Raw genomic sequence first — 14737 nt, forward strand, 5'->3', positions numbered from 1 at the left:
GAAAAATGCTAGCTGTTTAAAATAAAAGTTCAAAACGGCAATTTAAAATTTTTGCGAATTTCAAAAAAAAGAAAAAAATAAACAAAAACCAAAAATAAAAAAAACAAAAAAAAAAAAAACGAAGGGTTAATTGGAAAACAAAAATTTAGGGGAAGAAAATTTATTGAAAAAAAAGGGTTTTAACAAATCATAATAATTTTATAAATTAAATTTTTAAAAAGCCAAAGATTTTAGAAATTTTAAAACAGAAATTTGACTTTTAAAGTCAAACTGTATAATTTTGTCTTTTCATTTACACAAAATATATTTTTATTAGTAAATAATAAATAAAATAAATTTGGTTTTTTTTTTTTATTTATAAATTTTCCTTAAATTTTATGGGTATTTTAAAAAATAAAAATTATTTAAAAAAGTTTTCCAAAAATAAGTAGATTTAATAAACTATTTTTTTAATGTTTAAAATTCAAGCCTGGTTTTACCGTATGACCCATCACTTTCCAAAATCTAACAAATTTTGTTTTATGTGCTTTTTCCGAAATTTGGAAAGGAAAAGGGGCCCCAGTTAGCGATTTGGTCGCTTTATTTTTTCCCGTTTGTTTTCCTTTTTCCTTTAAATGTTAAAAAAATAAAAGGAAAAAAAATTTTCCTCAGTGATGATTTTTTTGAAATTGGAAAACCATTGAAAATTATTAAAATACAGGATTTTCCGTGCTTTATTAACTTATATCCCAAAGTTTTAAAAATATTTTTCTTTGATCACCCCCATATGTTTGGGGCAGGTTGGTTTTTGTACATTAGGTCGACTTGATTAAGTTGCAAGGGCATTGTTTTTCCCATCCCGGTTTTGTTTTTAGGGTTGTTAAACAGGTTTGGGGTTTGGGACCTCCAACCCACACCAACTCGCGCTACCCCTGCTTTTCCCGCTTCCCCCGGGGGGACCCTCGCCCTTGAAAAAAAAATAAGGGACGATTAAATAAAATTTGGAATTTTTTAAAAAATGATTTTTTTATTTTTTTTATTAATTTTCTGTGGGGCTTTAAAATATCTTACTGAAAAAAAAGTGTAAAGAAAAAGGAAAAATGTATTTTAAAAAAGGGATTAATTGATAATTTTCTCGTTTACTTTTAGTATTATAAAAAACTTTTCCCCGTTTTTTTTATTTTTACGTTTTTTGGCTAGATTTATAAATTTTTAAATTAATTTTTTACTAGGCCAAGAAAAAGGGAATAATTAAAGGGAAAAAAGAATAGTTTTAAACTATAAAAAGAAAATAATAAAAGGGGGAAAAACACTTATAGAAATGGTACTATTTTAATACTTCATAATTTAAAAATAAATAAAATTCGTTCAGGTTTTGGGAAAAATTCCTTTTGGGCTAATTTCCCCTTTGGGTTTTTTATGAGCAGGAAAATTTTAAAGGGGGTAAAGTAGCACGATAATTTATTACTAAAAAGAAATTTTTTTCGCCCATGTTCATTTTCAAATATCAAATTTTTTTTATGGTTTTTTTTGTTTTTTTTTCGGTTTTTTGGGGGTTTTTGGGGCCCCAAAAGACCAAATGTAGGGTTTCCCCACGTTCCAAACTTTTACTGGTGGTGAAAACATAAGGGCCCCTTTTTTGATTATTTAGGGCAAGAAAAGGGCCCTGGATTGGGGACCAGGGTTCCGTAAGCTTTAAACTGGAAAGCTTCCTCCTGAAAAAATCCAAAAAACTTGGTTTGGATTTGAACAAAGCGGTGAAGGGGAAGTGATTTTTTGGGCACCTTCGCCGGGCCAGGACACCCCCAAAAAAATCAATTGTTTTTATTTTAGTAATTGTTAATTTTTATCAATTTTTGTAAATATTGATCTTTTATAGGGGCTTGAAAAAAATTTTTATATTTTGTAACATTTGATTATTTTAAAAAAAAGGAGAAATTTAAATCATTCAACAAAAAAAACCCCGGGAAATTTATTGACCTTTCTTTTAATTAAAAAAATCATTTTAATTTTTTTATACTTTTAATTAATAAATAAGTTTTTCGTTATTTTTGGGGAAAAATTCTGTAACCCAAAATTTTAATAATTTTTTCTTTAAAAACTTTTGGAAACTTTAAATTTTCCCTACACCCGGGTTGTACAAGGTTTTTCAAATTTTTTGCCACCCAAAATCTTTCCCAAAAATTAAAAGGGGTTTTTTTCAATGTAGGGCTTAGGTTTCACTTTTTTCTGGAAAACCATAAATTTTTAATAGGTTTAAACGGTTGGTAAATAAATTTATATTTTAGTTTTTAAAATTTACTTTATCAATTTGGATTTAAAGGAAAAAAAAAGGCTTTTAAAAACCCTTTATAAAAGCGATATTTGCTTGTAAAAATTCCATAAAAAGAAAGGTAAAATAAATTTAAAAAGGGCCACCAACTTTTAGGTTTTCACTAAAATTTGAAATAATTTTCTAATCCTCCGTTTTTTAGTGTTCGTTTTCCCGTTTTATAACCCTGGGTAAGTTTTTTCGTATTAAAGTTTTAATTTTTATGCTTTACACATACCCTGTTCCCTGTTTATTTAACAAAATTTTGATTTCCCTTTAACAGTATATTAGGAAAAAAAAAACAGTGTCGCAGCCCAAATAATAACAGAAGAACTGTATTTCATCTAAACTGAAAAAAAAATCATAAAAATTTAGTAAAAAACCTTTAATAGCTAAAGATTCGGGTAACAAATAATTTTTTAAAACCAAAAAAACCGTTTTCTTTTATACAAAAATATTTCGAACAACTCGAGCTAGCATAAAAGTTTACTTTTGTAGTGTTCTTACCTTTTCCTTTAGGTGAAAAATCGAGTACCATTGATAAAACACGAACAAATATATTGTTAAAAACAAAAACGAAAAGATTATTACAACAATTCTAATCCGCCTGAAGACATCTTTTTCCAGAGCATTTACATGCTTAGTTTACAACCTTATGCACTCCTTGATTATCTGTATTATCATTAGAGTTATCGACAAGTGCATTGGCGTGAAGGTTGTTTAGTGTTGGCCCAATTTTCACTTTTAATTTGAACATCCTCAGTCTGTATCTTGCGTTTTGAGAAATAGAATGTTCAGACAATTTTGTCTTCTTTTCTGAGTTTTTCATACTGTCCTTCATCAAGAAACTTGCTCCGACTTTTTTCTAAATGCTCCATTATTTTCATCCAGTTGCATGCGTTACTCTTGTGTTGCCTTCAACCTCTTTTTTACGCCTAATCTTAGATGTTCGTATTATGCAAATTACTTTGATCGATTTATTTCTTCTGTGGATCTCTTACTTCCACAGTATCACTTCCTACTCTAAGTATTCTCATATAGACTTGTCGTTTAAATATCCCTGCACTTTTTCTTTGGACTTTTTCTTCCATATCGAATTCCATTCTAAATCATCTATTCTTAAATTGTTATGATACCTTAAGCAAAAATCATTTAATTTTTCACTAATTTTATGCCGGTTTTGTTATTTATAAATTCTTAATTCTTCCTTCTTTTGCATCAAACAGTGGTTTATTGTTAATATAAAAGTAAGTTTAACATTTCAACAAGGAAGATATGTTAATGTTTTATGTTTCATGCATAACTTTAAAATAGCGTTTAAAGTAGTGGGTGCTCACTCAACCTTAATTTGTTTCGAGATTTTTTTTCTTATCGAGGTCGTCATCAATTTATATACGGTATAAGTATACGAATGACATACAAACTGTATACTCTTCAAACTGTGTAACTGATCTACTATTAGCAAGTTATGTTTTCTGTATACAATACAACTTGAAGAAACAAAATGTAATACTTTCGTCTTAATTTAGATATGTTTTATTTTGTATATTTATTTATAATATTTCTATTAATTTATTTTGGGATGTTTTTTGTTTGTTTAAAATTCTTTTTTGTTTTCAGTGAATGAGATGGTGGCTTCAGAATAATATGCTATAGACCGGTTTTTTCAAAATGATATCGGGTAAATGATATCATGCGAAAACAATATTGCAATGACGGTACACCTATACTATACTGTGTTCCTTGAATAGTTTTCAAAAAACGTAGATTTCTTTGTGGAAAACATCGATCTATACAGATCTTGTAATGATTAAAACCCTAAAGACATTTCTTTGATTTATCAAGCTATAAAGAACCATTATTCACTTCAAATGAGCAAATGAAGATTGCAAAATCTATAAAGAAGAAAATAAAATTTATTTAAAAAGAAGAACGCAAAGCTGAAATAAACAGATACTTTTGAATATTTAATTTTTTCTTATCCTTAAAGCATGCCTTGGGTTTAATATTTTGATAACTAGAATTTACTACACTTAAAAAAGACCAGCGTGTAACCTGACGGAATTGTAAAATTATTCGCCTGTCACCTCTTTTCATGCAAATTTACCTGGCATTTGTGATAATTGTATCCACCTGGCTTTGCAGTCACCACCGGTAGCTCGCTTGACCCAAAACACTGAGGACAATTGCAGTTTTTTCAACTTAACAAATATGTTCATATATAATTCTTAACAAAGATGAAGATATATGTACATTTACAATATTAATGAGATATGCTGTCTGTATGTATCGGTAAAGTTGATTGTGAAAAGTTGGATTCCATAGAACTTTTAGGGCGAGTTTGAATACAACTTTATCCAATCAACGAGCGGGATACAATACATCAGATTAGCATATTAATGTAAATACAATGCATTTTTGTTATATTATTTCTTTAAATCTTAACAAAACCAGATTTTTTAGAAGACTAAATGTATGCATATATAGAAATCGTCATTGAAAACACGTGGCATCAACATTTGACCGTAAAAAGTTTGAGTTTCCGTAGGTATGTGAATATGATTGTTATTTCCTCAGAAAGGTACACAACAATAAGGTAGAGTGAATCTATCGTCTACTTAATTTCTTCGCCTCGTGTCGCCTTCACGTGTCAGTTGTCGGTGTAACTCGAGCTGTCGTTTAACCTGGAACAGCACAAAATTACAACATTTAAGGGACTTCCGCCGAGGTCCGGAAGCAAAATTATATATATTTGTGAAATTCTAACATAGTATAATAGATTTACGGAGGCACGTATAAAAGGAAAGATTTAATAAAAATAATAATTTAACATCAAATTAAATTGAAAATCGCATTTGTTATGAGCTATCATAGCGTATTTCAGGTTTTCAAAAGTAAAATTATTTTGGAAAAAGCAATAACCAAATAATATGAATTTTGTACACAATATATTGATTCAGACCTTCCTCAAATGACACGTGCATTTTGAAAAACGATAAAGTTTTAGTTATATGTACTGACAATAGACTGGAGCATGCACTTAGCTTATACTTACTGTTAGTACCCATGGCTGAAGCATGTTGTTAGCTAATTTAACATGACTAAATACTTACTGATAGTGCCCATGGCACTGCAAACATGACAGACAACACAAATCGACAACTCCACCCCTTTGAATAAAAAATTAACATATCAATTAAGATTAATGAATAAAATAAAAAAACGATTTATAAATCCCTCATATATATGCTAATCAAGATACTCTTAGGCATCATATAACTTGCGCCTATACAAAATTTATTACTTGAGAAATAAGCGTGACTTAGGTTCTCATGAGACCCTATCAACTTGTAAGAGCAACATTGTCGCAAAATACGCCCATCACAAAAGCTTTTGACATATATAATGTGGGCATAATATATATGCGTATAGGAGATATGCTCTGGGCAATATAAGGAAAACATCTCGAGTGATCTTGATCTATATAACATGTGTCACACTTATAGACATGATAGTTATCATTTGGTTACATTCCATCAATAAAGATGACTGAATGGACCCTGTACATAAATTTTGACCTCTCTATGAGGCCTTGACTTTGGTAGTAGGGACCTGGATTATTGCGCAATAAGTCTTTCAATGATGAACATTCGTGCCATGTTACAATTAATGTAAAAGAACGTGCACGCGACACGGCTTCTCATAGTGGTGAACATTCCTATGTATTTTGACATAAATTGAGCGCCGCCCGCCCGCCCGCCCGCCAGCCAGACCACTTGCCAAGGGGGAAACTAATACGACCAGTATTTTCAAACGTGCGTATAAAAAATATAATAAACGATTCCAATTTTATAAATGAACACAAAGTTTATATAATCAGATTAAGAATATTTAACTCTTTCAAAGGTATTTACGATTTCCTAATACATAACGTCATATGTGAATTTAGTTCCTTTATTGTTTTAAACTCCCATCATCACTGCGGTATACCGTTCCCCGGATATTGCTCGATATTATGAGGACTTTCATCCCATTTCGCGACTTTGAACGGGGAACGAAGGTAAGTTCAGCGACGATATTTTCCAAACTAATGGCTATTTCATTTATCTCAACTGGTTTTATATATCTAGAGGTATTTTTGTAGCTCTAAAAGACGTAAAAGTATTAAAGGTATTTGTAAAATTGATTAAACTACCCCTAAACGACCCGCTGCTCACTAGAAAATACTGGCCGCGATACTGTAGAATCGTTAGAACTTATTATATTACCAATATAAAAAAAATGAATCGAGCAATTTTTTAATTCACAATCCAAGTATGCTTTGTCCAAATTTCAGGCAAAAAGTGTGAAAGTACAAAAAGATACAGGCCAAAAAAGATACAAGAAAGTGTACCGAGTATTGATTTTAAGTGTACAGAGTATTGCAAAATAGCCCAACTTTAGTGTACAGTGTATTGCAAAACAGAATGAGCACATTAGTATGGAAAATCGATATTTTTGTCTAATTTTCACGTGTGTTTATCGATTCCATTTCATTTTGCTGATAATGTACTGTTTATATGATATTTATTTAAATATTCAGATTCAACAATGCATTTTCAGTTTTATTACTGTTCTTTTCTTACGGGCAAATACAGAGATTTAATTTCCCATTTGATTGCAAATCACAATATGGGTGAAATAAAGTGTGTGCAGGGTCGGAAGCAGGGTCGGGAGCAGGGTGGAACCATCAAAATTGACGGTAAAAATCTTTAAAAACATGTCTCAAGAAACTGTGATCGAGGGACCCATTTAGATGACATTAATAATAGTATTTTACAGGGCAAGTTTGCTTTAAGAAACATATCGACACACTTAGTAAAATATTGGCCCGAGGGCTTATGCCGTCCAAACATGCCGGTATCGTCTTAACCTTTTACTGCATGAGCATATTGCGAAAAAAGCCTGTTTTCATTGATTTAAGCCTTTTGTTACAAGTTCAAACTGCTATGAAACTATAAAAAATGCTTCAATACTGATCAAACTGGGCACAAATGTTGGCTGGACCATAGCCTGTGGAATAGCATGCTCAATTTTAAATTTCCAGTTACTATGGCAACAGGGGGACGTCTCAAAATTGCCAAAACTCTCTATTTTGCGTTGTTTTTTCCCATCAAAACTGATTTCAAGGTGCAGCAACTTCTTAATTGATTGAGATAAAGTCTAAGGTTTTCGGGCGTTAATTACACCGTTCGTTTAAATCGACCTGAGGCCATTTTAGCCCCCCCCCCTCACAAGTCCCAAATCTCGGCGATTAGAGGGGCTACTGCCCCACTTCAAACCCCAAACAGAAGGGGCACATCCCCCCTGTGGCATCCCCTTGATGTACCTTTTTAATGGGAGGGGGTGGCGCCGAAAGAGTGATCACTCTTTTGAACAACATTTCTCAAACTCAAAATTTCTGAATAGCGCATGTTTTACACTATTTGAGGCCTCAAAACGGGTGGGGTGTAAAGCCTTCAAAACACGCCTTTATGAAGTAAAAGGTTATAAGGAACATAACCCTTTTATTTCTTCTGCTGCCCTTTATCATAATCTTATCAAAATCCATTATTGGTTTTTTTAGCTGTACCCGCTCGGAAGTCATACGGTAACTCATTGCTAATGACGTAGCAAATTTCACGTGCAGACGGTCTGCCGTTGCTAGAGTGCAGGTACAAAATGACCGAAAGTTACCTTTATATGGATTTTTGGCATAGTAGGAAGTCGGTTGATATTAGATATTGGCACACTTGCTCAATGCCGTCTAATATTGACAATCTTGAGGCAGCATTAATGCACTTTGGATACTTTTTTTTACGATTTAAAGTAAGATATGCAATTATTATTAACAACTTCTGGAAAGGTTGATCCTTCGATAGCAACGAAAACTTTTAAACACAAAATTGCTGAGTTCGTTCGACTGAGATTTTTCATGAGCAGGAATGAAAATCTGGATTATTCGCAGATGTTTCCAGTAAAGTACCTCCGAACTCTGCATATTCTGCACATATAGTGTAAATAAGTATACACAATAAGAAATATTTAAAAATACTTTGTGTTTACTACTTGCATTTACTCTATATTGATAACCAATACTCGTTACACTAAAAAGCAATACTCGTGACACCGGCGGGCAACTCCAACGCAATACTCGGTACACTGACATGTGTATTTATTCTCAAATGCACTGCCAACTGAGGTTCTTTTGTCGATTGAACATTTACAACATAAACATTATCATCATTATCACATTTCACTCGATTCAAGTTTTTCTTTTAAGGAAGTATATGCACAAAAACATCAAATTTGACTGATCCGAGCTCATTTATCACGTGAGCAAAGAGACGAATTTTACTTCCTAATTACATTTCAAAGCTATTTCTCATCATTTTTGGGTTTTCAGCAACTAGAGAAATTATCGAAGTATTTGTTTTTCTATAAAATTTATATCAAACCAATTTAAAATGACTAAATATCGTCACTGAACTTACCTTCTTTCCTCGTTCAAAGTCGCGAAATGGGATGAAAGTCCTCATAATATCGAGCAATATCCGGGGTACGGTATACCGCAGTGATCATGCTGAAACTGAAAGTAATTACCGTCACCAACCGTGTACAACCAGAGTTGTGTGTAGTCAGACCTGTCTTTACTTAGACCTTCTTTATATTCCGAAAACTCAATAAAAGGTAGTTAAACACTGGACGCTAAGTAGTAAAGTTTAACGAATTCATGAGGTTAAAAGTTATTGTGTTACATGAATGAATAATGATGATTTGTACCATTTCGTAATTATAGGCAAGGTATGTGTTCCTCATCATGTTCAACAGAATCCACACATTCCATAAGACCTGAAATAAATCAAAGCGCTGTAAGCACTGATGTTGTACCTCAAATCAGGAAACAGTTCAATCTTTAATATAAGAGTATTTGAAAGAGCAACATTTTTATATGTAATGGTTAAAATTATATTCCGTTTCACGCCCATTAAATCTTATGCAGACATTTTTTTTGCAGGCGGTTTTTATGAAAGTAGTTCATGGCCAATTATTCAAACCAGGAATGCTATTAAACAACTGTTTTCACTGTTTTTCACATTGTTCTTTTTCTGGAAACAGGATGAAAAAATATCGGTTTTAAAAGGTTTCCTCGATATATTTGTCATTATCTTAATTAAGATATTTTTAAGATTATGATTATCACCTGCTTTTACTTGTATGAGTCACCTAATTTATACAAATCCACACAACATTTATTTCCTAAAAACATATGATATGGTTACTTTATTAAAATTGGTTTTATCTAAAATTGTTCATAAAAGACAATACAAATAAACACATGTGTTATCAAGAACTGTAGGACAAGCTACACCGTGTCTTACGAAAATGGCCGAATAGATACGATTGTGGAACTAGGACATTAAAATATAGGAATCAGTTACCACAATAATGATAATTTTTCAGTTAAGAATGATATTATTTAGTTAACAATGATAAGTATTTGTTTTACGTATTATCATTTCACAACTCAAAAACTATTTTTAGAGTACTTACAAATGCTATAAAAGACATAAATCTGTTGAATACGATGTTATCACGAAGCATTGTGAGACATCCAAAAAATGCCTGAACAAAGCCAAAACAACAGATAACCTTTCCTTGGAACAACAAGTTTGCGAGTACATGGTCCGCAGAATATGTATACAAACACACACTGACCGCACCATAAAGAAGTACACATATGCCTGAAATCTGTCAGGAATATCATGTTTTACTAGGAAGCACAACACGAAAAGCCTCCTAATTTATGCACTTTTATAATAGAATTAAACCTATTAAATTAGAACAAGATGAATACTTTTATTATAGCATTATAACAGGAAAAATATCCATACTTTGATAAAAATATTTAAACAGGAACATGAACCATTCTGATAAGTCTGATAGAATCAAGTATTTAAAAAGGAAAAATAATATGCAATTTTATTAAAGTATAAAACAGGAAAACATTATACCTTTAAAACTGCATTAAATAGAAAAAGGAATTTTGCACATAAATATACGTAGTAGCATTCAAATTCACTATTACAGACGTTTGAATTTGAAATTATTCTATCTAAATATTCAGGCCTTAATTGTGCAAACTAAGCAAAACATAGGATTTAATCTAGAATTATTAATGATATACAATTATAATGCATTGCCTTTATTAATATACTCAATTCAAGTCAAATATCTTTATTCACTCAGGTATAAATATAATACATACTAAGGGGTTAACAAAATAATAATTTTCAATAAAAATGTTCCTGTTGTAAAGTCCTGAAAAAAACACCACGCGCAACCTCGACTTTCACAAACCGGAAACGGGATCAAATAAAAACAATGAATTGAGTTGAATACACTACAAAACTGTAATTTTTTAAGTGCTTAATATTTGAATATTCAATCCTACTTTTACATGTATATTATTTGCTTATTGTTTAAAATATTTTCATGGCCTTTAGTTATAATCAACGCATTGTTTAAGATAACATTTTGTTCCAGTTTAAGATTTATCTTTTTACTTTTGCATATTTTGTAAATCATTTTCTGATAGTACTTACAATAAAAATAAACCCAGGGTTATTAGCGTCCATTTTTATCATTGTGATTTTAGGTGTCGTGTTGATATATTTTTTCTGAAACGAACATGACTTGAAATAATGAAATTAAATCGAATATGGCGCGTAAAAGTAAATCTGGCGAAATTGATATCATGCAACCAAGTATCTAACGAACGTTGTCCTTTTTCAAATGGAAATAACACAGTGATATCTTAACACCAGAACAAAGAAGTAAGATATTTTGTCCCATAGATTGTAAAAACATACTTATTTTGTTTGTGCTGTATAGTTTTGTTCCGAATACTTATAAAATGAAAAAGAAACAAAACATAATAATTGATTGTATTCAACAAAGTAATAAAATACATTAAAATATGCATTTTGAAATTGATAGGATTATGTCAATATTCATATCTATATAAAAGAAAGAAAAGCCTTATGCAAAAAATAAACTGTTTAAATTCCAATATATTTATTATTTAAATTTTAAAGGATTTTTTTTAAAAATATTTATTTTATGAATATGTACAAAATGAAAATAATATATCATACTTATTAAAGTACACGAAAGATAAAACCGTAGAGCTTCTTTTTATGAATATAACATTAGGTATAGTCTTACCTAAATGGTTCTAATCCCGCAAATGATTAACTCTACTACAGACAAAGATAAATATTAAATACAAGGAACCCAACAAAAGATATCACGTAATAACTATTTTAGTTAACACCGAGATTTTGAAAGAAAGCACCGATTTTTATCACCGTTAACCGCGGCAAGATAAAAAAAATCTTGTTAATTTGAATAATATTGAACATCTTCAAATTTAAGGTCGAAAATGAGAATAAATTTCAAATTACAGTGAAATGATGAAATGATGAAAAAAAACATATATATCTTTCAAATTATATATAACATACACACGTATACATGTATGTATGTATAACTATATTGTTTTTATTGTATTTTTAATGACTCTTAAGTTTTATGATATTTGCTCACTATCACAAATATTGTTTTGATACAAATGATGTTTATGCTCCATAGACAGTATACTTATTATGTCTTGACACCAATATGCAATATGAACTCAAATATATATGAAACAAAATAAAACTGTATTTGGAACAGACAAACATTATCAATGTTTGTGGAAAATAAATAACACAAAACAAAACATTCCTTTTGGTGCAAGAGACGAAACCATGCTTCATTTTGGTATATGCCAACTCTGACGACGGGTTCACCTTGGCGTTGCCAAATGCAATTTACATTCATGATTACTTCCTCATCACTTTCAAAGCGACCAAACACTCGGTCTATTTGTTTCCTGGTTTTTGAAATAGTTAAAACCAGAGAATATGGGAGATAGGGAAGGATTTCAAAAGCAATATTCAATAAAAGACATTAATTGAAAGTTTCAAAACATAACCTTATTTTACTAAGTGACGATGTGGCCTCTCGGATGATGGTTTTCTTTACATATATCCATTCAATATCGCATATTTTAGTTTGCTGTTGAACTATGCATACCTGATTTATGCTAAAATACCTTTGAAGCGGTGTGGGGGTAGTCTTCTTTATTCTATTTAACTTTCTTTTTTTGCACTTGACATTTTTATCTTAATTAAATTAATAATAACAATGAAAAAAGACACTGAATATTTATATAAAAAGATGTAGTCTAAATTGAGAGTGAATGGTTTTTATGCTTTCATATTGGGCTTTTGCTAAAGAATGACATAAGTATTTATTTATATAATATATGTAAAAATATGATTTGTATGAAGTGAAGTCTATTTATAAGCCTAAAACATTTCAGATTCACAAACTAATTCTTTCGTCAAGGAAAAATATCCATGAATAAATAGGTTTCCCATATATACACGATCTTATATTTGTTTGACTCTGTAAAAATCTCATTTAGTCTAAAGAATAATTCATTTCTAGGTTTCAAAGAAAAGGTGTGTAAAACTAAGGGTTTCCGATATATCTTACGTACAGTATACATCTAAGATTGTTAAATCGATTTCTATAATTAACAGACTTATAGTTCTACATAATATTATGTATATTTTGTTAAATCTATGTACCAGAAAGGTGAGAATTCACTTGAAAATGAAAACAGACAATTCATGTCATAAAAATTACAAAAACTAGAAAAAAAAAAAAAAATGACGTGTTTCATTACATAATATTCATCTGAAATAGAAACTAAAAAAAATTTATATTTTAAAAAATAAAATTAATAGAGGATATTCTTTTTATTATTGTTTAATGAACAGAACAGAACAGAACAGATAGTTTATTCAGATTTGTACATAGTACATCATCTTGTATATACATATCAATAATTATATATGTCAACGTGAGATACAATAAAAACAGAATTATTTTTGACAGTAATGGTAGTAATTTGAATACATATAAATCAAAACAATTAATCGTGTATAAGGAGAAAGAACATGTATTAGAGTTATCTTTCTACAGTTAATACTGAATTTCTTAAAGCAAGAGCGTTTTTGATGAACAGTGATAATTGTATGAGCTCGGTTTTATCACAAGAATTCAAAAGTTTGATAAACTTATAAACAGATGGTCTTTTGACGTAAATATCCTTTATGTATTTTTTTCTTAATTCTGAATAAAAGCTGCATATACATATAAAATGATATTCATCTTCTATATCTAAATTATTACAACATAAACAATATCGTTCATTACGGGGAATAGGGTTTCTATTAAATCTTCCTGTTTAAATTCTAAGAGGAAGACCACTCATGCGTAATTTACAAAAATAAAATCTAAATCCTTTTGGTAAAATATCTAAATATTTCTCATATTCAAATGTACTCTTGACATTTTTATAAAAATATAAAAGGGAACTATTTTCTAAGTTAGCAAACCATTCTTGTTTAACAACATCCAAAATGCGATTTTTAAACTCTGTCAAAAATATATTCTTATCTATGTAATTTATTTGATCAAAAACATATGAAAATCCATAAGCATTCAAAATTTTTTTCACATTTGTGACCCAGTTTACACATCCACTATTGCTGTCATTTAATGCTGTATTATACATAGTTTTTAATAAGATATTATCAGTCTCAACAATTTTCATCCAGTATTTTATTATTCTTATATATCTATTTACATACAATGGGTATCTTCCCAATTCGCCATAAACATATGCATTACATGTATTCTGTCTCACTTTTAATAATCTTTTGCAAAATTTTAAATGAATTCTTTCAATTGGTTTCGACTTAGAATATCCCCAGATTTCACATGAATAGTTCAAAATAGAAACAACAAAAGCATCAAATAACTGACAAAATAACTTTGGACTTAGATCATATTCATTACATTTACATAATAACACATTCATAGCCTTTAACGCCTTACCTATCAAATGTTCCTGATTCAATAAAAAGCTACCAGTGTAGTTAAAAACTGTTCCCAAGTAATTAAAGTCATTTACCACTTCAATTTTTTTACCATCATAATACCAATTCTCTTTTGGTAAGAGCCCACCCCTTTTACGGAATACCATTATTTTTGTTTTTGTTGTATTTACTTTAAGACCCCAGTTATCACAATAAATTTTTAAAGTGTCTAAAAGTTCTTGAGTTTCCTCAGGTGTCTGACCTATGATAGCCATGTCGTCAGCAAACAACAAAAGAATTAAAATTATATCCTCCAGTAATAGACCAGAGTCGACACTGTTTTGTAAAAACAATTCTAAATCTTCCATAAAAAGAGAAAATAGCAGAGGAGACATTACCTCCCCTTGACGTAAGCCTACAGCATAATTAAAAT

General features: G+C 30.2%; 1 protein-coding gene across 2 annotated transcripts; it reads right to left on the minus strand.

Annotated features, from left to right (window-relative positions):
* Positions 1–4422: 4422 nt before the first annotated feature.
* Positions 4423–11606, minus strand: LOC132726788 (uncharacterized). Of its 2 annotated transcripts, none has more exons than XM_060712155.1 (6): positions 11537–11606; positions 10915–10989; positions 9863–10060; positions 9092–9160; positions 5404–5460; positions 4423–4974 (listed from the first exon to the last, which is right to left on the minus strand). In XM_060712155.1, the coding sequence occupies exons 2-6, from the start codon at positions 10954–10956 to the stop codon at positions 4909–4911; spliced, it is 432 nt and encodes a 143-aa protein (XP_060568138.1). In that variant the 5' UTR covers positions 10957–10989; positions 11537–11606; the 3' UTR covers positions 4423–4908. The 2 variants fall into 2 exon arrangements, with proteins under 2 accessions (XP_060568138.1, XP_060568136.1); XM_060712153.1 differs by having other exon boundaries at positions 11467–11586.
* Positions 11607–14737: the final 3131 nt, after the last annotated feature.

Source organism: Ruditapes philippinarum, unplaced genomic scaffold, assembly GCF_026571515.1.
Source record: "Ruditapes philippinarum isolate M1 unplaced genomic scaffold, ASM2657151v2 ctg19604_1_1_1_1, whole genome shotgun sequence".
Classification (NCBI taxonomy): Eukaryota; Metazoa; Mollusca; class Bivalvia; order Venerida; family Veneridae; genus Ruditapes; species Ruditapes philippinarum.